This window comes from Natator depressus, chromosome 9 (assembly GCF_965152275.1).
Source record: "Natator depressus isolate rNatDep1 chromosome 9, rNatDep2.hap1, whole genome shotgun sequence".
Classification (NCBI taxonomy): Eukaryota; Metazoa; Chordata; order Testudines; family Cheloniidae; genus Natator; species Natator depressus.
Genome location: NC_134242.1, coordinates 4,514,508 through 4,535,469, shown reverse-complemented (window position 1 = coordinate 4,535,469; position 20,962 = coordinate 4,514,508). Strand labels below are relative to the sequence as shown.

The following is a 20,962-nucleotide window of genomic DNA, read 5'->3' as shown; positions in this document are numbered from 1 at the left end:
GGGTTGAGGGGCTTCATGGCTGTCCCTTCTTTGCCCCCAGGCTGTTAGCGTGGTTTGATCGCTTTGATCTGGAGCTTGTGGGGACATGGGAAGAGGAGGGGGATCTTCTTTGTTTCGGTGATAACTTGGTTTTGGTTCCATAAACCCTGGCGCTGGGAACAGCAGGTGGCAGGGCAGGGCGGAGCAGTGAGTGGAATTTCCTCTCTGGCCTTGCGGGTGGACTTGGCCTTCCCATTTCTTGCTTTCAGAATGACGCTGTCATCTGGTAATATGAGACCAAGAAGCAGGGTTGGGTGGTGGTCACTTGGTTTGCTGGGGCTCTGCCACCGGAGAGTTGTTGCTGGTGTGAATTGTGTTGGGTGCTGCATCGCAGCAGCTCCACTAGGGAGCATAAAATTCAGAGTCAAGTTCAGAGGCACCCTGTGGCGCTTCTGCTGTCTTCTTTTAGAGCTGCCTGGTTCTCGCCAGGTGCTCAGCACCATTGACTTCTCTGGGGCAGCACTTGTTGACATCAGCCGGCCTGTGATGTTTTATTTCTCCCTCAGTGGTTGGTCTCCTCTTAGTGGGGGTGGTTTCTGTGTTGGGTGGATTAAGTTGGGTGCAAGCCCTTGGCTAGGACGGAAACTGTGGACTGAACGTTTAGATCCAAGATGTGGAAAATGAGGTGCACACCGGTGAAATGGATTGGTGCAGGTCCCACAGGGGTTTATGGTCGAGGCAGGGGTAGAACTCAGATCCCCAACTCTATCCTGTGGTTTGACTACAAGATTATCCTTACCAACCAGTCTTTCCGTGGAATTAACTCCTCACATAGGGAGTTGTTGCTGTCCGGAATAAATAATCCGTGACAGTAACAAATAGAATTCTAATTAAATTAATTTTAGAAAGGCACTGGTGTGAATAGGCCGGTGCCCCTTTTATTGCCCACCACTGCAAAGACACATGCAATAAGGTATGGTGCAAAACTTCACCCCCTTCCACAGACTTGAGTATATTCTCAAATAGCAAACCCCTGAGGCTGGACTGTACTTCCAAACACAGGACAAGCCTGGGCTTCTTCCAGTGCTGTATTTTTAGGAATCCCCCTCTATCACCTATTGCCTCTTAGGTGGACTCTGCTTTTTATGCTTCTCGGGGGGAATAGTGAGACGCAGCTGTTCTGCCTGCCACGGTGAGTCAGCAGAGTAACTCCGCATCCCCCCCACCCAGGGTCCTAAAGCTTGGCACACCTGGTCCCTGTTTTCTAATCTTTAGAAATATATTCTGCAGAGTGAACTCTAGATGACCAAGTTAGGACAGGCTTCAATATGTGTCCAAGTGTATCACCATGCTGCTGGAACGCCTTCCGTAGAGCCGCGTGCATCCATGTGAGGCGCACGTGACGGAAGCGTTTGCTTCACAGCCCCAAGTGTGCGCCTGTGTCCGCAGGGCCTGTGGTACGGCAGCTGGGCTCTGCGGCGGAGTCCGTGAGGAGATGTTGGGTCTCCAGCGGAGCTGGTAGCTGCCTGTTTTTCTTCAGATTCTAGCTGCTGACCTTCAACAGGTGATTTGTGACTGCCACTCCTGGCTTAAGAAAACCCCTCCGTGAGAGACATTCAAATAGATTTCTGTGCCTGCGACCGCAGAGCTGTGTCAGAGTGGTTAGAGCACTGCAGCCCTGCGGAGTTCAGTAATGATTTCTCTCTACGGGCTTGTACACCTGGCAGCATTCACCCAGCCCCGCTCAGTGGACAGTTCTCACCAATTAATACGCTCCTCTGTGGGGAGCTGGAACTTCCCTCACGCACCAGCCCCGCTGGAATGCAATTGCAACTGTGGTGGGAGAGCAGCTCTCTTTGCAAATCCTGCGAGAGACTGGCTTCTCTCCCCGATCACAGCTGGAGATGTTTTTTTCACCCCGGTGATCAGAGAATGTTGTCCCTGGCTCTGTCTTCTTCCTGCGCTGATTCTTCCCATGCTTTCTGCTTTAGCTGATCAAAGGAAACCTCTCCAAATCTAGTCTCCAGAGCCTGCTGGGTTTTGTTGCCTTGTGGAATTCTCCTAACCTAAACAAGCGTATGGGGGGCTGAAGTGAGGGCACGCAATGGATGCAAAATTAATTAACCCCTTCAGTACTGGGAGAGTGGATGCCACAGGGGACTAGTAAAGGAATATGTGACCTTTACTGCCTTGCCATTGCTCATATTCATCTTAGATAGATAATGACTGAAAGTCATTGACATCGGATGGCTGTTTGATGGCCTGTGTGGAAATGCATTGGTTGGTTTTGGTGGAGTCCCTAGTGGACAGATGTTTCTGGGTCAAATTTTCCAAAGCATCTAAAATCTGGTTTTCAGAAGTGATTTAGATGCTTAGGAGCCTAAAGCCAAGAATTACATAAATAACTAGTGAGTTTGTTTGCCTCAGTTTTCATGTGTCCAACTCAAGGCTCTGAAAGGGGCCTGATTATTAGAGGGTTGGTGTCCAGTGCTTTCTGAAAATCTGCATGCTTTATGGTGTCCGGAGTTGGATGTCAAAACCGGAGGCATCCAAATCAGTTGCTTTTGAAAATATCGGCCTTAGACGTTTCCTTGAGACTCAGTGGGATTGTGGCTGCTAAGTGCCTGAATGTGCTTTGAATAGGGGAGTAAGGCTCTTTAGGTGACTTAAGGTGAAATTTTCAAAAACCCCTGTCAGTCTGCATGGGCACTGTTCACCATGGTATCTGAGCACCTCACGGACACTGCGGAATATATTCTCACAGCATCCTTGCAAAGCTAGGGCAGTTTTATCCCCGTTTTACTGAGGCACGCAGAGATTTTCCAAGGTGCCACCCGCCCTCCTTCACAGCAGGGAAATCATCCACACAGTTTCATTAGTGGTCCCTCTTTGTGGCAGCCTTGCTCTGGAGGCTAAGATTTGAACGGGCTGTGGAATCGGAAGCAACATCCTGCTGAGAACCCCTGTTTGAAACTCCAGAGGGAGGTGGAGCCAATTCCTCCCCACTGTCCTGCTAGCATGCTTCAGCTTTGATCTGGGGAGGGGGCCTATCTCTAAGAATAGTGACGGGGGAATTCAGCTCAATTCTAGCTCGCTTTGCTGAGAGGGCAAAGCTGCTGCCTCTGACATACTGTTGTAGGGATAAATAGGCAAATTCATATGTCAAGCCATAAAGAGAAACCTTCACATACACCAAGGTTTTTGTGTATTTGTATTTTACAAATAAATAAAAAGAAGTTCCTAGGTTTTTTTTCCCTCCAATTTAAAAACCTAATGTGCATGTGTTCTTTTTTCCCCTCATCCTTCCCCAGATCTGAACCATGTCCCACCCATCATGGCTGCCGCCAAAGAACACCAATGAACCCGTTGGTCACGTCACTGCGAGAATGGAGACCACGCACGCTTTTGGGACCCCCAGCATCTCTGTGTCCACGCAGCAGATGCCAAAGAAGTTTGCACCCGTTGTTGCTCCAAAGCCGAAGTACAATCCATACAAACAGCCGGGGAGTGATGGTAAGAAACCTTTGAAAAGGAGCGTGGTGGCATGGCAAGTTCTCCATGCGATCTCTGCTAAATACAAGGGTGCTTACTGGGTGAAACTGACCCCAGTGCTGTGGGCCAGCACACTGTTTTCACCGCCAAGTCCTGCACGTGTTGTGTGTGTCTGCATGGGAGTGAATTTCATCCATTGTATATAGAATCATAGAATATCAGGGTTGGAAGGGACCTCAGGAGGTCATCTAGTCCCACCCCCTGCTCAAAGCAGGACCGATCCCCAATTAAATCATCCCAGCCAGGGCTTTGTCAAGCCTGACCTTAAAAACTTCTAAGGAAGGAGATTCCACCACCTCCCTAGGTAACGCATTCCAGTGTTTCACCACCCTCCTAGTGAAAAAGTTTTTCCTAACATCCAACCTAAATCTCCCCCCCTGCAACTTGAGACCATTACTCCTTGTTCTGTCATCTGCTACCACTGAGAACAGTCTAGAGCCATCCTCTTTGGAACCCCCTTTCAGGTAGTTGAAAGCAGCTATCAAATCCCCCCTCATTCTTCTCTTCCGTAGACTAAACATCCCCAGTTCCCTCAGCCTCTCCTCATAACTCATGTGTTCCAGTCCCCTAATCATTTTTGTGGCCCTCCGCTGGACTCTTTCCAATTTTTCCACATCCTTCTTGTAGTGTGGGGCCTACAGCTGGACACAGTACTCCAGATGAGGCCTCACCAATGTCGAATAGAGGGGAACGATCACGTCCCTCGATCTGCTGGCAATGGCCCTACTTATACATCCCAAAATGCCATTGGCCTTCTTGGCAACAAGGGCACACTGCTGACTCATATCCAGCTTCTCGTCCACTGTAACCCCTAGGTCCTTTTCTGGAGAACTGCTTCCGAGCCATTCGGTCCCTAGTCTGTAGCGGTGCATTGGATTCTTCCATCCTAAGTGCAGGACTCTGCACTTGTCCTTGTTGAACCTCATCAGATTTCTTTTGGCCCAATCCTCCAATTTGTCTAGGTCCTTCTGTATCCTATCCCTACCCTCCAGTGTATTTACCTCTCGTCCCAGTTTAGTGTCATCTGCAGACTTGCTGAGGGTGCAATCCACACCATCCTCCAGATCATTTATGAAGATATTGAACAAAACCGGCCCCAGGACCGACCCTTGGGGCACTCCACTTGATACCAGCTGCCAACTAGACATGGAGCCATTGATCACTACCCATTGAGCCCGACAATCTAGCCAGCTTTCTATCCACCTTATAGTCCATTCATCCAGCCCATACTTCTTTAACTTGCTGGCAAGAATACTGTGGGAGACAGTGTCAAAAGCTTTGCTAAAGTCAAGGAACAACACGTCCACTGCTTTCCCTTCATCCACAGAGCCAGTTATCTCGGAGCCAGTTATCTCATCATAGAAGGCAATTAGATTAGTCAGGCATGACTTGCCCTTGGTGAATCCATGCTGACTGTTCCTGATCACTTTCCTCTCCTCTAAGTGCTTCAGAATTGATTCCTTGAGGACCTGCTCCATGATTTTTCCAGGGACTGAGGTGAGGCTGACTGGCCTGTAGTTCGCTGGATCCTCCTCCTTCCCTTTTTTAAAGATGGGCACTACATTAGCCTTTTTCCAGTCATCCGGGACCTCCCCCGATCGCCATGAGTTTTCCAAGATAACGGCCAATGGCTCTGCAATCACATCCACCAACTCCTTTAGCACTCTCGGATACAACCCATCCGGCCCCATGGACTTGTGCACATCCAGCTTTTCTAAATAGTCCCGAACCACTTCTTTCTCCACAGAGGGCTGGTCACCTCCTCCCCATGCTGTGCTGCCCAGTGCAGTAGTCTGGGAGCTGACCTTGTTCGTGAAGACAGAGGCAAAAAAAGCATTGAGTACGTTAGCTTTTTCCACATCCTCTGTCACTAGGTTGCCTCCCTCATTCAGTAAGGGGCCCACACTTTCCTTGACTTTCTTCTTGTTGCTAACATACCTGAAGAAACCCTTCTTGTTACTCTTGACATCTCTTGCTAGCTGCAACTCCAGGTGTGATTTGGCCTTCCTGATTTCACTCCTGCATGCCCGAGCAATATTTTTATACTCATCCCTGGTCATTTGTCCAATCTTCCACTTCTTGTAAGCTTCTTTTTTGTATTTAAGATCAGCAAGGATTTCATTGTTAAGCCAAGCCGGTCGCCTGCCATATTTACTATTCTTTCTACACATCGGGATGGTTTGTCCCTGTAACCTCAATAAGGATTCTTTAAAATACAGCCAGCTCTCCTGGACTCCTTTCCCCCTCATGTTGTTCTCCCAGGGGATCTTGCCCATCAGCTCCCTGAGGGAGTCAAAGTCTGCTTTTCTGAAGGCCAGGGTCCGTATTCTGCTGCTTTCCTTTCTTCCCTGTGTCAGGATCCTGAACTCAACCATCTCATGGTCACTGCCTCCCAGGTTCCCATCCACTTTTGCTTCCCCGACTAATTCTTCCCGGTTTGTGAGCAGCAGGTCAAGAAGAGCTCTGCCCCTAGTTGGTTCCTCCAGTACTTGCACCAGGAAATTGTCCCCTACATTTTCCAAAAACTTCCTGGATTGTCTGTGCACCGCTGTATTGCTCTCCCAGCAGATATCAGGGTGATTGAAGTCTCCCATGAGAACCAGGGCGTGCGATCTAGTAACTTCTGCGAGTTGCCAGAAGAAAGCCTCATCCACCTCATCCCCCTGGTCCGGTGGTCTATAGTAGACTCCCACCACGACATCACCCTTGTTGCTCACACTTCTAAACTTAATCCAAGACTCTCAGGTTTTTCTGCAGTTTCATACTTGAGCTCTGAGCAGTCATACTGCTCTCTTACATACAGTGCAACTCCCCCAACTTTTCTGCCCTGCCTGTCCTTCCTGAACAGCTTATATCAGTCCATGACAGTACTCCAGTCATGTGAGTTATCCCACCAAGTCTCTGTTATTCCAATCACATCATAATTCCTTGACTTTGCCAGGACTTCCAGTTCTCCCTGCTTGTTTCCCAGGCTTCGTGCATTTGTGTATAGGCACTTGAGATAACCCGCTGATCGCCCCTCTTTCTCAGTATGAGGCAGGAACCCTCCCCTCTCACGCACTCCTGCTCGTGCTTCCTCCCGGTATCCCACTTCCCCACTTACCTCAGGGCTTTGGTCTCCTTTCCCCGGTGAACCTAGTTTAAAGCCCTCCTCACTAGGTTAGCCAGCCTGCTTGCGAAGATGCTCTTCCCTCTCTTCGTTAGGTGGAGCCTGTCTCTACCTAGCACTCCTCCTTCTTGGAACACCATCCCATGGTCAAAGAATCCAAAGCCTTCTCTCCGACACCACCTGCGTAGCCATTCGTTGACTTCCACGATTTGACGGTCCCTACCCCGGCCTTTTCCTTCCACGGGGAGGATGGACGAGAACACCACTTGCGCCTCAAACTCCTTTATCCTTCTTCCCAGAGCCACGTAGTCTGCAGTGATCCGCTCAAGGTCATTCTTGGCAGTATCATTGGTGCCCACGTGGAGAAGCAGGAAGGGGTAGCGATCCGAGGGCTTGATGAGACTCGGCAGATTCTCCGTCACATCGCGAATCTTAGCTCCTGGCAAGCAGCAGACTTCTCGGTTTTCCCGATCGGGGCGGCAGATAGATGACTCAGTCCCCCTGAGGAGAGAGTCCCCGACCACCACCACCCGCCTCCTTCTCTTGGGAGCGGTGGTCTTGGAACCCCCAACCCTAGGACAGTGCATCTCATGCCTTCCAATCGGTGGAGTTTCCTTCTGCTCCCTTCCCTCAGACGTATCATCTGGTCCCCTCTCCGCATTATTACCTGTGGAGAGAACATGAAAACGGTTACTTACCTGTACCGGCGTTGCTGGTACATGGACGCTCCCCTTTTTTCTTCTGGAGGTCACATGCTGCCAAATTTCTTCACCATCCTCCTGTCCCCGATGTGCAGCCTGCTCTGAATCTTCAGAACACTGTGCCTGTAGAAGCATATTCTGATGTCTGTCCAGGAAATCTTCAGTTTCTCTTATGCAACGCAGGGTCGATACCTGTTGCTCCAGACCTTGAACCTTCTCTTCCAATATGGAGACCAACTTGCACTTTATACAGACAAAGTCGCTTCTGTCCTGTGGAAGAAAGACAAACATAGCACATCCAGTGCAGGTCACAACAGCTGAACACCCCCCATCCATATTACTTTCCTTCTACGAGCTTCCTCAGGAGTTGTAGTAATTACTCGGAGAATCCGGCAAGATGTAAGCCTCAGTGGGCTCTCCCCAGGCGAACTCCCAGGCAAACTCCTTCTGTTCGCTGCTGTGCTGTTCACTGCTCAGCTGGTTTGCAGCTGACTGGCTTTTTATACAGTCAGGCCCACTTAAGGCTCACCTGGAACAAAGCACTCCCAGTTCTCGCCCTTTTCAAACAACCAATCAAGCACACAGTTAAACTGTCCTCACAACAAACACTCAGATACTCACCAACACAGCCTCCTTAATGCAGCCCTTAGCGTACCTCCTCTCAGGCAGATCTCAGGCAAACTCCTTCTGTTAGCTGCTGTGCTGTTCGCTGTTCAGCTGGTTCACAGCTGATTTATATCTGATTTAGGGAAATTAGCCCCCTTATGCTAGATGCTTACGAGTTACTCTACATTACTGACACCTTGTCTGAGGTTACCTGATTACAGAGCAGTTCAAATGAAAATCTTGGGGTAGCTTTTGAGCGTGTTCCTTCTAGCTATCCTCACATTATTTAAAAAAAGTAAAAAAGTCATTGTGGGCCCCATCTTATTTTCTTAACAGTTGATGCCAACATCCACTTTCTAAGGCCAGTCCTTTTCCGAAGACGACATGCTCTGTAAGAAATTGCAGTGGCAGGGGGAGGGTTAGGGCTTTTGCGCTGGCTCAGTGGGAAGTACCATGCAAAGTACTAAGTCTGGGGATGTGGCAGGATGATAGGGCAAGTTGTTGGCAGAACTGCTGTCCAACCAGTTGGATGAATTCAGCATTACGGCTCCCCTAGTACCCCAAATTCTTAAGAATTAATATTTTAAATGAATAATTATTTATGTGGATATTTATATGACCGTTGCAACAGCATCTGGACGTGTTATATAATTAAAACAAAACCTGAACTCACATGGCTTGACAGGACAAAACAATAATCACTGATACTTTGGCCCCCCTCCATCTACCACTTTATAAACACCCTACATTTAACACACTCAATCAGATACTTGGGCCGCATGCTGAATCGTGATGCTCTGAAGTTGAGTGTCTTGTGGACCCAACCAGCAGAACGATTACGTTCCAAAGTGAGGGACACTCAACTGAGAGTGCCTCTGGGGCTCAGCTCCAGTCACTCGCCCAGAGAAGCTCCTCCAATGCTCTGAATCGGTCCAGGAGGGTCAGTGGCAAGGCTTCTTCCATTGATCGTAATAGAGAGACAAGGTGTGGGAGGTGATATCTTTTACTGGACCAACTTCTGCTGCTGAAAGAGACAGGCTTCTGAGATACACAAAGCTCTTAATTTGTGAGATTTGGGACTCCTGACTTGTTGGCATATGATGGGAGTTCTGTTTGCACAAGAATAACAATAATAGATGATGATCACAGCTGGTTGAAAAATCTGAGGGGTTTTTCCTGTGAAATTTTTCAATTTTATGTGGGAAAACCTCAGAAGGAAACACAAATTTCATTTTGATTTGGTTTTTGAAAACCGGAAAACTTCAGTTTTTAATTTTCGGGTTTTGCATTTTCTGGATCCCCTTTCCTTTCTGTCTTCCTCAAGAGTGCAATAAAATAAATCATGTCTTGGACGGGGAGGGGTATGGTTCATGAGTCAGTTTTTCCCTTTTTCCCCCCCCTGCAAGTTTTCAAAATTTCTCCAGTTTTGGAAAAGTTATGGAGCAGCTAAAATACCAAAAACCAAAAAAATAAATAAATAAACAAACCCAACCAAAACAAACAAAAAATTAAGCTCAGAAGCTCTGCCACTCTGGAACTTTTCAAAAACATCCCTAGCTTTTGAAAAGTTGGAACAGCAGAGTTTTGACACTCTAACTTTTCAAACGTTGGAGAAGTTTTTAAAAGTTGCAGAGTGGAAAAGGAAAACTAAAAAAGAGAGTGTAAAAAGTGAAAAAGAATCCCTCAACCTGTAGACTTCACTCATTCTGTTGCATTCATTGACAAGACATGGGTGAGAGAGGGAGGGAAGAACAAAAATCTGTAATTTCAAAAACAACGAGGAGTCCAGTGGAGCGTTAAAGACTAACCCATTTATTTGGGCATAAGCTTTCTGCATCTGAAGAAGTGGGTTTTTTACCCACGAAAGCTTATGCTCAAATAAATGGGTTAGTCTTTAAGGTGCCACCGGACTCCTCGTTGTTTTTGTGGATACGGACTAACATGGCTACCCCTCTGATACTTGTAATTTCAAAAACATTTCGATTTTTGAAAACTGAAATTAAATGAAAATGGCCTTAGAAATGAAAATCCTTATTTTATGTTAGAGATTTCCCCCTTAAGATTGAAAGGTTTAATAGAAAACCTTTTTTCCCAATGTCAAAATTCATTTTTGTGGTGGAAAAAATTTAGTTGAAAAATGCTCACTTGCTCTGATGATGAATTTTTTTCATGGCTGTGGGCTACATGGCTCAAGTGAGAAGAAGTTTTCCACTGGAGTTGCTGCGGAGGTGATTGGATGGGAGGGAGATACTATTTTCTTCTCTCATGTCTTTTGTACCATGCGGCTCTTGGGGAGGGAGGAATAAATAAGAATTGAACAGCACAGGGGAGGGAAGCTTCCTGTGATTAACGCTCAGATCGGAGACACGTGGCACGACTTTTTCCCTATGGAATACCACTTCCCATTGGACCCAGCCCTCCAAGAGGTGAAACTCGCAAGTCAATCCCTTTGAAGCCACTGAGATAAGTGTACACAGCACCTTGTAGGAGGCATTCAGCATTTTTCAGCATCGGGCCCATGTCTTGTCTTGGAGATCACATGGTCATTCGAGGAGCCTGGCAGACTAATGGTGATGAGGAAGAGCTATTCAGGGATGTTGTGTGATACGCAGCTTGCTGAAGTCCTGCCAACAGCCAGCCCATCCAAACCCATTCGCTCAACTGTATATGAATATAAGAATGCTAGGGCTCTGGGATCCCGGAGAGAAAGCGGGGCCGTTGGAGAATATTTAGCCCATCGTGCTTCATTCCCTTTTTATCGCTTCATTGTCTCAGCAATGCTCCCTAATTATTTCCTCAATGACCTGGATTTGTTTTTGTTTCAACAATCTAGCCTGGGAGGCACTGGGGGGCTGGCTGATGGCTGCCTGTGCAAAGAAGCCCGCCCAGTCATCTTGCCTGAACTTGTTCTTCCATTCTCATACGCGCTTCTTTCTACTTAGCTGTGAAACTGGAAACTCAAGAGCTGTGGTTCCCGTTTGGACACTGGTATATTTCAGTCTCTCACTCCCTGCCCCCAAGTAACTTCAGAGGGGGGTTTAGTTTTCTTAAGGCTGGAGAAGAGGTGCACAGTTTACAAAGTCATTCTGCTAAAGGTGACTGGAAGCAAAGGGGTATAGCGCAAGCAGAATATTGCAGAACAGTATCCCAAGGCTGTAGGGGTACAGACGTAGCCTCACAAATCATGCCCTGGCACAGCAGCTGCTGCCAGATCAGTATCATTAAAATCAATTGCCCATTTAAAAGCAGCTTCAGACGCAATATCAGCGAATTTCTCATGGAGGCCAGCACGTGCTCTTCACTAGTTTCTCCAGATTGTCGCTTGTAGCATTGGGGAAGCCACGTCCTCTGGGCTAACATCTCGTTTAAGACGTGTCACTTGTACAGCCTGTACCTTCTTCGGCTGATCGGCCTATGTTTTTCTTGAGTGAATTGAAAGTGCTGATGAAAGTTGCCAGAGCAGAGCCCTCTTTGCATGACATGGAAAGTGGCAGTGACATGAACCATGTTGCCTCCCAATCAAACCTTTGGCCCCTCCACTTGCACTTGGATACTTTTTGTTGACATTTACTGTTATATCCTTTTTCTACTACGCTGTGCTGCCTGACCTGAGCTCGGCCTTTCCCTCACATCTAACTCTCCTGCCCCCAGTTATAAAAAGTGGGGGTGTCAGGGGAAGCTAATAAAATATATTAAGCAGAAATAGATATCATTTTTAAATTATCTATAAAAAGGATTGGAAGTAGGTAAATGATTAAAAAGGGAAACAAAAGCTAAACCAAAATAGCAGGATGACCCTGTTTTAAAAATACCATTTTAGTGTTTTAGACTATGTAAGTGGGTGGTTGTAACACTCTACCTTCCTTGATACGGGTTATGATACTGACTCGTCTGGTTTTCAACTAGATTTGGTAGCTCACTGGGACAGAGAGTGGGTCTTCCTGTTGCAGTGGGACTCTGAGCCTACCCGGTGCCTCCGGGTACCATTAGAAACAGAAGAAGAGACAAAACCACAGTTCTGATTCCTGTGCTTGTTCAGGTTCTGCTGCGTCGCTAGCAGAAGATGCACGCTGTCGTGTTTCTATAGGGCTCACAGACACCGGGCCAGATTTTCAAGCACTAAACTCCCACCCCCTGGGGCCAGATTTTCTAAGATGTCCAGCTCCAGCTTTCCCCATTGTGACACTTACGTCCTGATTTCCAACAGGGGGGCCAACGGCCAAAGTACTGAGCACTTTTGTTTTGATGCCTAACTGGGAGCTGAGTTTTTTGGAAAATCTGGCCCTCAGTAGCTGCTGGTTTTTTGTTCTGTTGTGTTTAGTTTCTCAGCGGTGGAGTGGCAGCTGTTATCGATGTAGGTCAAGACTTTTCTTGTTCAATGTTACCTATTCTAAGGTCTGGAAAACATGAGCAAAAGTCACCATGTCATGGCATGTTCTTTTCGGTAATGCACTTGTGCCTCCAAATGGCCTTTTTCTTTGTCCTGTTCAGCACATCCGTGCACTGTTCAAAGCAGGATCTTAGCAGGAAGGCTCAGTGATCTTCAGACTTTCTTTAATGGAACCAGCTTCTGATTGTTCCTGTTCATTTCGCCACTTGAGGTTTTCTTCACCCTTGTTGCCAAGGTTAGGCTGCACATCCGACCAGCTGCTCTTGCCGTTGCTATCTTGCTGCTACTTTTATCCCTGTTTTTATGCTCTGGCTACATGGCACTTAACGAATCATCAAGAGGTTGCTGAGATACAGGTCTGCACGCAAGGGTGTTGTGTAAGAGGAGCCTTGTTGACCCAAGGCAGGAAGAAGATGAAGCGAGCGTATGGGAGGCTGGAGCCGAGACCCAAGTCTGCTACATCGTAGCGATGGGTCTCCTACCAGAATTATCTGTACTGAGGACATTTACCAAACAAATAAAATCCCTCTGGTGTTAACATGAGGGGGAGCCATAGCATGAGCAGTGCTCATGCAGTCAGACCTGCTTCGCAGGTGTGTGTATTAGACATGCCAAAAGCCGCAGGGGCCCCAACCGGGACTAACTCCAGGTCAGGGTAACCGATGGCCGTTTCTTTACGTAAATTTCACCAGCTTAGACCAGGGCCTGCGGTCTGCCCATATGTGTTCAGATTACATGTTCCTGTGTCCTTATAGCTGCTGATTGTGGTTCTTTACCTAAATTTTGTCCATGAAAACTATGGGGGAGTGGATTGAATTTTTTTATTCTTAACGGTATCCAGGAACACACCATAAATCATTTTCCCTGATACCTTATTACATCGTGTTCTCATTTCACTTTATAAGATTCTGTAGCAGTGCCTGGCATTTTAATAAGCTCAGCCCGAGGGCATAAATATTCTTGTTCCAAGTGGGCCTGATCCTGAGAGGTGTGAGTATTGAAGTCAATGAGAGCTGCATGGGTGGGCCCTTTTCCCTGTGCCACTCATATTCTGTGAATCATTCCACACCTCATTCCTCGGGTTCCAGCTTTATGCTCAGAACCAGAGGACTCCATCAGGCCTCCTTAGTAGCAGGTATAGAATAATATTCTCTCTGTCTTCATAGACAAAATTCTGCCCAGAATAACATGTGCTTTTAGGAGAAAAATGACTTAATCCTGCTTTCATTGAAGTCAGAGGCATAACCCCCATGGACTTCAACAGGAACAGGTCTGTATTCTCTAAATATACTCAGAAAGCTCCCTGTTTATACGTGCAATACTGTGTGTGTAACGTAACAGTGATCAGGGGAAGGGGACTCACTGCGTTTGTGTCGAAAGAAGAGCACCGGCAATAGATCTCAAGGATAGAAACGAATAAAGAATATTTTCCTCCTGCTGTGGTCTCATTCCTTTCACTGTTCTGTAATCAGCGCTGTGGTCTCTGCTCCAATTTCAGTACAGGACAGAGACTTGGGGTGACTTTAAATTACTTCACAAATACTGCTATGTACTCTTTCCTTCCCTCACCGTTTTGCAGATAGAGAATTGAGGCACAGAGAGATTAAGTGACTTGCCTCAAAAAATTCATGGCTGGGCTAGATTTCAGAAAAAAAGAAAACTCAAATTCTCATGACTCCAGAGGCTGGGGAAAAAGACCAATATCACAGGACTCGTGATTAAAATCCCAATAGTTGGCAACACTCTACAAATGCAAATCTAGCAGAACTCGTGGGGTTCCGGCAATTTGCCTGTGTAGCCCCTCTGTGTTGCAGTTTCATCCTCTCTGTTACGGATGGCAGGTCTGCAAGACCGTTGTGGTGCCATCTGATTGTATGGTTTATTCCCTGGTCCTCCAAATTAGAGACGGGTACCCCTCTCCCAGTGTACAATCCAGTGCGTATTTTCTCTGTCAGAGGCGCTGTGGACTTGCTTCACAAAATTTGCTACCTTCGCTCATGGCGGCACATCACTAGAAATGTTATAATTACTGCTGTCAATGTCTTTTCCTTGTATTCTGGCACCCTGGGTGAATATAATACCAGCAAGAGCGGGAGCAGTTAATAGGGGGATTTAATAATAGAAACTAGATGAAGGAACGAGAACCAAAGCAGACGTTTCTTTCTTTTCCTTTTCTTTCTCTTTCTTTTTTTAACTAGCTTTTCTTTTGGGTGTCTCTTTTGGAGTCAGTACTGGCAGGACGAATATGTGCAATATTTTGCTCATCCCCTTCCATTTAACGTTTTTTTTTTTTTGTTGCCCAGGGGAGAGGATACATTTGTTACTTTTGAGAAGAGCCTCAATACCATGCTGGCTTCAAGCCAGAGATAGCGGGTGCTGTCTCTGTGAAAGCTTCATCCCTGCTGCCACTGGTCCACCTGCTCTTGACCTGCAGCACACTCCCTGTGTTCTGGTGCATGGAGACTCTTGAGTAGAGACTGCTAATGTTGTTCTGTGCCTGCTAGGGACTAGGAATGTGAACTGTCAGGCTCCCCTTTACGTGTACCCAAAGAAATGTATTGAATCTTGTGTGCAGGAGCTACTGTCAGCATCTCTGTCTAATTTTTGAAGCCCGCATATGGGTTTACTGGAGTATATGATTCCACCTACCCCTCTGATACTGGCAGCTCATAGAAGCTAAAGCGGGCAAGCTTCTGTTCTATACTTGGCTGGGACGCTGAAAAGGAAAAATCCAGCGTGGTATTGGTGATCCACTAGGTTCTACTCAACTCCTGTGTGTTTGATTTGAACCATACTTCAGCATGGGGCAGGTTATAGATTTTAGATGTAATAGATTAGAAATCCAGAAGGGACCACGGTGATCATCTAGCGTGACGGGGAAGCTCTGCTGATGCTGGTGCTGTCTTTTGCATGAGACATAAATAGGAATTCCTGATCAGCTGTGCTATCGCTTTGCAAGAGCAGGAATGTTTCCCATCATACCCTGTCCATTCTGCCTCCCTAAAACTCCCCAGTAGTTTCAAACCAGGTACGGTATTCTTTCCTTCCTGTCTCAAACTGTTGTGAAGCGATACAAGCTGTTAAAACAGCTGCTGTGTTTCACCCCAGAGGGGGCAGCATCTCAGTGATGAAACTGATGAATCTATTTTGGGCCAGCACCTGTGAGATGCTGAGCACTTGTCACTCCCATCATGCTCTCGTTATCTTCCAGGATTGGGTCCATGATCTGTAAAATACTTTGGGCTCATATGGATGGAAAAATAGAAATGTGAGATATTAGTGCTGCTCCTGCTGATGCTAATCACACCCTGCTAACGTATTTCATTCTCACTACACTTAAGCAAACCCCCAAATTAGCTCTTGCCTTTTAAAGTGTGTAAGCCTTTCGAAAAGGAATTGTGTTATGGAAGAAATATTAACTCTTTACCCTGTAATTCTCCTAACGATGAGGGAAACTGAACAAATGCAACCTATTCATGTATTAGTCATTGTCACAGCTGCATCATCTAGGGATTATTGCAAAATAAAGCCCACAAAATTAACAATGAATCAAACCTCCAGTTCCCTTTGCGGCGGCTCTGCCACCATCTGCATTCGAGTTTTAAAAAAAGCCAGAGTAATCATCAAGAAGTGGTGGTTGAAGGGAGGGGCAGGAGGTTTCCTCACTGGGGGCTCATTCAGCACCAGTTCTGAGCAACCCCTCCGGAAGTCTCCATTGATTTTTCTCTAATAACATCCTCTTCCCTATCGGTTGAGAACCAAATGAAACGATTTGGTGATTAGTGGTTGTTCTCACTTGCACAGCAGTGGTTTTTAAGTCAGTCTTTAGTAACTGGAGCTATTCTGAGTAAGCCTGAGGCCAGATTCTGGTGCCCTTCCTCATATGGAGTAGCACCTTTGCCATGAGGCCTGTGAAAACGTTGACAACGGGTTGGCTGCTGATGTGTTGAGACCCCTGTCTCTCGTGCTGAGTAGCGTTGTCTCGTCGTTCTCTATTGCTCCACCTGTTGTCTTTGGTCTTATACCTAGATTGTCAATGCTTTGGGGAGGGACCCTCTTTTTATTCTGTATTTGTATAGCCCCTAGCACAGTGGGGTCTTGGTCCTTGAATGTGGCTCCTGGAAATAAGAACCCTACTCCATAAGTAGTTCCATTGGTCTCCTTGTGGTGATATCAGAGTAAGATATTACTGAGTGTGAGTGATGGGATCAGCGTATGGCCATTAGATCTAGATCAATGGGTAGGTCTAATGCATTTGCTTTGCTTTCAGGTTGAAATTTTCTTCTTTGAAATGTCACCGTGGGTTATGGTATTCGGTACCATCAAACAGGTGCCTAAAAACTACTGCAGAACCAATGTACTTATCTCTAGTTCACAAAATGTCCAGTCAAGCAACCTGAGTTTATTAACGATTTTTACTACAGTCTGTTAGAATTACAAATAGGGAACTTCCCAAGGCTTTGGGATACATAATCACTTCCTTGGGAGTGACTTGAATTAATATCTAGCCTTGTTTTTCACTTTGGTGAACAGAATTGCACTTTTCTTTGTTTGGTTTAATAAAGCCAGCATTATACTTTTTGACAGGTAGACTTTTTCCAAGGTGTGTTTTCTCTTTTCGTTCTCTTTTCCTATGGCTGTCTGTCTCTGTTTTCTTTCAAAATGCTATATTTAATTTTTCTACATCATTATTTCGAGCTTTGACTAGTGATTCATCTATGCAGTGGCCTGTTCCATGAACCACAATAGTTTGGGTAGAAAAAAGAAAGGAGGAGGTTGGGGCGGGGGGGAATGGGATGATCTGACACACTCTGGAATGGAAACAAGCCATCTTTTTATAACTCAAATTGCAAACATCTGGCATTTATTATATTAAATCTACTTTTAAAAAGATAAAGTTTGCTCTCCACATTTATAAAGGCTGTTGTGCCTAATCGAGGCAAAAGAGCAGCATTAGTGCTGAAATAGCTTTAATTCAAGCCGGCAGCACTTGTCCCCTTTGTTTTTAATCTAAAAGATTGAATATGTTGCTAGTGAGTTAAAGAATAGCAATTATGTGACAATTAACAAGCAAGTAAAACTTCCTTTGTTTTTTCCGTTGTTCACTAAATGCACCTTTGTAAACCCTGTAAATTAACAGTTATAATAAAAGATTATATATATAGTAGATATAGTTTCCCTTCCCTGCCTTACGCTTTTTTATGTTGCCAAAGAGTATGGTAAGGCAGGGCAACCAGCAAATGTCTATAGGGTTATGTTATAGTTGGTCTAATAAAGGTTTGAGTGGGCCGTAGAGATTCACCCATACAGTTGGAGTGGTGGTTTGCATGGGTGAGCATTGGAGAGGCCACCGGGCCAAAAGCCAAAGAGTGAGCTAAAGAGGGAGAGGTCTGCTCAGGGCTCAGTTCATTGTAGTAGGTCTAAGCCTAGATCAGAGCCATGTGAGTGTAGATCTACTTCTCAGCATCAGAGGTGAAATCCTGACACACCCACTGAAATTAGTGGAAGTCTTGCCACTGATTTCTCCTGGTCTCTGCTGGCACCGTGGGTGTAGTGGCTAATCCTGAAATCTATTCTCAGATTGATCCAAATGGTGAGTGCTGACTGGTGAGTATTACGATACCCTCTGTGACTATTTGGAGGGTGTTTAATTTTTTTTTCAAGAGAAGTAAAGAGGTGGAGAGGTGACTAGAAAGGGTGTAACCAAGTGTAACAAGTTCAGATTTACAAAGGAAGAAGCAGGCTGAATATCCGGAAGAGTTCCCTAGCAGTGAGAACCATTACATAGCAGAGTAGGATTTATTAAAGGGGATACTCTATATCCTAGTAAAGAGGAGAGGATAGACATTGATAAAGTACAGGTAGGAACTGAAGAGAGACAGTCAAATGGAAGAGTCCCATTCAGTTACACCACATGAAAGCAGACAACTAAATTTTGACAGATTTTATAAGTGCTTATATACAAAGGCAAGAAGTCTAAATACTAAGATGGGTGAACTTGTGTGCCTGGTATTAGATGAGGATATTGATCTAAGAGGCATCACAGAAACTTGGTGGAATGATGAGAACCAGTGGGGCACAGTAATACCAGGGCACAAAATATATAGGAATGAGAGTAGGCTGCACTGGTCAGGGAGCCATATTGAAAGAAAGCACAGAATCAAATATAGTCAAAACCTTAAGTAAATCAATCTACATACAATCTCTGTGGATAGATATTCCATGCTTGAACAATAAGAGTCTAGCAGTAGGAATATTCTACCGACCACCTAATCAGGGTGGTGACAGTGATTGTGAAATGTTCAGGGGAATTAGGCTACAAAAACAGAAAACGCAATATTAATGGGGGATTTCAACCATCCCCATATTGCTGGGAGCATGTCAGGATGGGATGCAGAGATAAAATTTCTAGACACTATCAACGACAGCTAGTTATGAGCAGCTAATCTTGGAACCCACAAAGGGAGAAGTTATTCTTGATTTAGTCCTAAGTGGAGTTCTGGATCTGGTTCAGGAGGCGAATATAGAATCATAGAATATCAGGGTTGGAAGGGACCTCAGGAGGTCATCTAGTCCAACGCCCTGCTCAAAGCAGGACCAATCCCCAATCAAATCATCCCAGCCAGGGCTTTGTCAAGCCTGACCTTAAAAACTTCCAAGGAAGGAGATTCCACCACCTCCCTAGGTAACGCATTCCAGTGTTTCACCACCCTCCTAGTGAAAAAGTTTTTCCTAATATCCAACCTAAACCTCCCCCACTGCAACTTGAGACCATTACTCCTTGTCCTGTCCTCTTCTATCACTGAGAATAGTCTAGAACCATCCTCTCTGGAACCACCTCTCAGGTAGTTGAAAGCAGCTATCAAATCCCCCCTCATTCTTCTCTTCTGCGGACTAAACAATCCCAGTTCCCTCAGCCTCTCCTCATAAGTCATGTGTTCCAGACCCCTAATCATTTTTGTTGCCCTTCGCTGGACTCTCTCCAATTTATCCACATCCTTCTTGTAGTGTGGGGCCCAAAACTGGACACAGTACTCCAGATGAGGCCTCACCAATGTCGAATAGAGGGGAACGATCACGTCCCTCGATCTGCTCGCTATGCCCCTACTTATACATCCCAAAATGCCATTGGCCTTCTTGGCAACAAGGGCACACTGCTGACTCATATCCAGCTTCTTGTCCACTGTAACCCCCAGGTCCTTTTCCGCAGAACTGCTGACTAGCCATTCGGTCCCTAGTCTGTAGCTGTGCATTGGGTTCTTCCGTCCTAAGTGCAGGACCCTGCACTTATCCTTATTGAACCTCATCAGGTTTCTTTTGGCCCAATCCTCCAATTTGTCTAGGTCCCTCTGTATCCTATCTCTGCCCTCCAGCGTATCTATCACTCCTCCCAGTTTAGTATCATCCGCAAATTTGCTGAGAGTGCAATCCACACCATCCTCCAGATCATTTATGAAGATATTGAACAAAACCGGCCCCAGGACCGACCCCTGGGGCACTCAACTTGACACCGGCTGCCAACTAGACATGGAGCCATTGATCACTACCCGTTGAGCCCGACAATCTAGCCAACTTTCTACCCACCTTATAGTACATTCGTCCAGCCCATACTTCTTTAACTTGCTGACAAGAATACTGTGGGAGACCGTGTCAAAAGCTTTGCTAAAGTCAAGAAACAATACATCCACTGCTTTCCCTTCATCCACAGAATCAGTAATCTCATCATAGAAGGCAATTAGATTAGTCAGGCATGACCTTCCCTTGGTGAATCCATGCTGACTGTTCCTGATCACTTTCCTTTCGTGTAAGTGCTTCAGGATTGATTCCTTGAGGACCTGCTCCATGATTTTTCCGGGGACTGAGGTGAGGCTGACTGGCCTGTAGTTCCCAGGATCCTCCTCCTTCCCTTTTTTAAAGATTGGCACTACATTAGCCTTTTTCCAGTCATCTGGGACTTCCCCCGTTCGCCACGAGTTTTCAAAGATAATGGCCAATGGCTCTGCAATCACATCCGCCAATTCCTTTAGCACTCTCGGATGCAACTCGTCCGGCCCCACGGACTTGTGCACGTCCAGCTTTTCTAAATAGTCCCTAACCACCTCTTTCTCCACAGAGGGCTGGCCATCTACTCCCCATGTTGCGATGCCCAGTGCAGCAGTCTGGGAGCTGTCCTTGTTAGTGAAGACAGAGGCAAAAAAAGCATTGAGCACATTAGCTTTTTCCACATCCTCTGTCACTAGGTTGCCTCCCTCATTCAGTAAGGGGCCCACACTTTCCTTGACTTTCTTCTTGTTGCCAACATACCTGAAGAAACCCTTCTTGTTACTCTTGACATCTCTTGCTAGCTGCAGCTCCAGGTGCGATTTGGCCCTCCTGATTTCATTCCTACATGCCCGAGCAATATTTTTATACTCTTCCCTGGTCATATGTCCAACCATCCACTTCTTGTAAGCTTCTTTTTTATGTTTAAGATCCGCTAGGATTTCACCATTAAGCCAAGCTGGTCACCTGCCATATTTACTATATAGGTGAACTGCTTGCAAATAGTGACTATAATGTAATTAAGTTCAAGATCCTTGTCGGGGGGATAACACCGAAGAAACCCACCACGGTGACATTTAACTT

At 46.1% G+C, this 20,962-nt stretch overlaps 1 protein-coding gene across 7 annotated transcripts in view; it reads left to right on the top strand.

The window, feature by feature from the left end:
* Window positions 1–20,962, top strand: part of LPP (LIM domain containing preferred translocation partner in lipoma) — a 423,204-nt gene that overhangs the window by 161,013 nt on the left and 241,229 nt on the right. For all 7 annotated transcript variants that reach the window (XM_074963360.1, XM_074963357.1, XM_074963361.1 and 4 more), the window contains one exon: window positions 3,291–3,492. In XM_074963360.1, coding sequence (XP_074819461.1) covers window positions 3,300–3,492 — 193 coding nt within the window. In that variant the 5' untranslated portion in view covers window positions 3,291–3,299. The remainder of the gene's footprint in view (window positions 1–3,290; window positions 3,493–20,962) is intronic.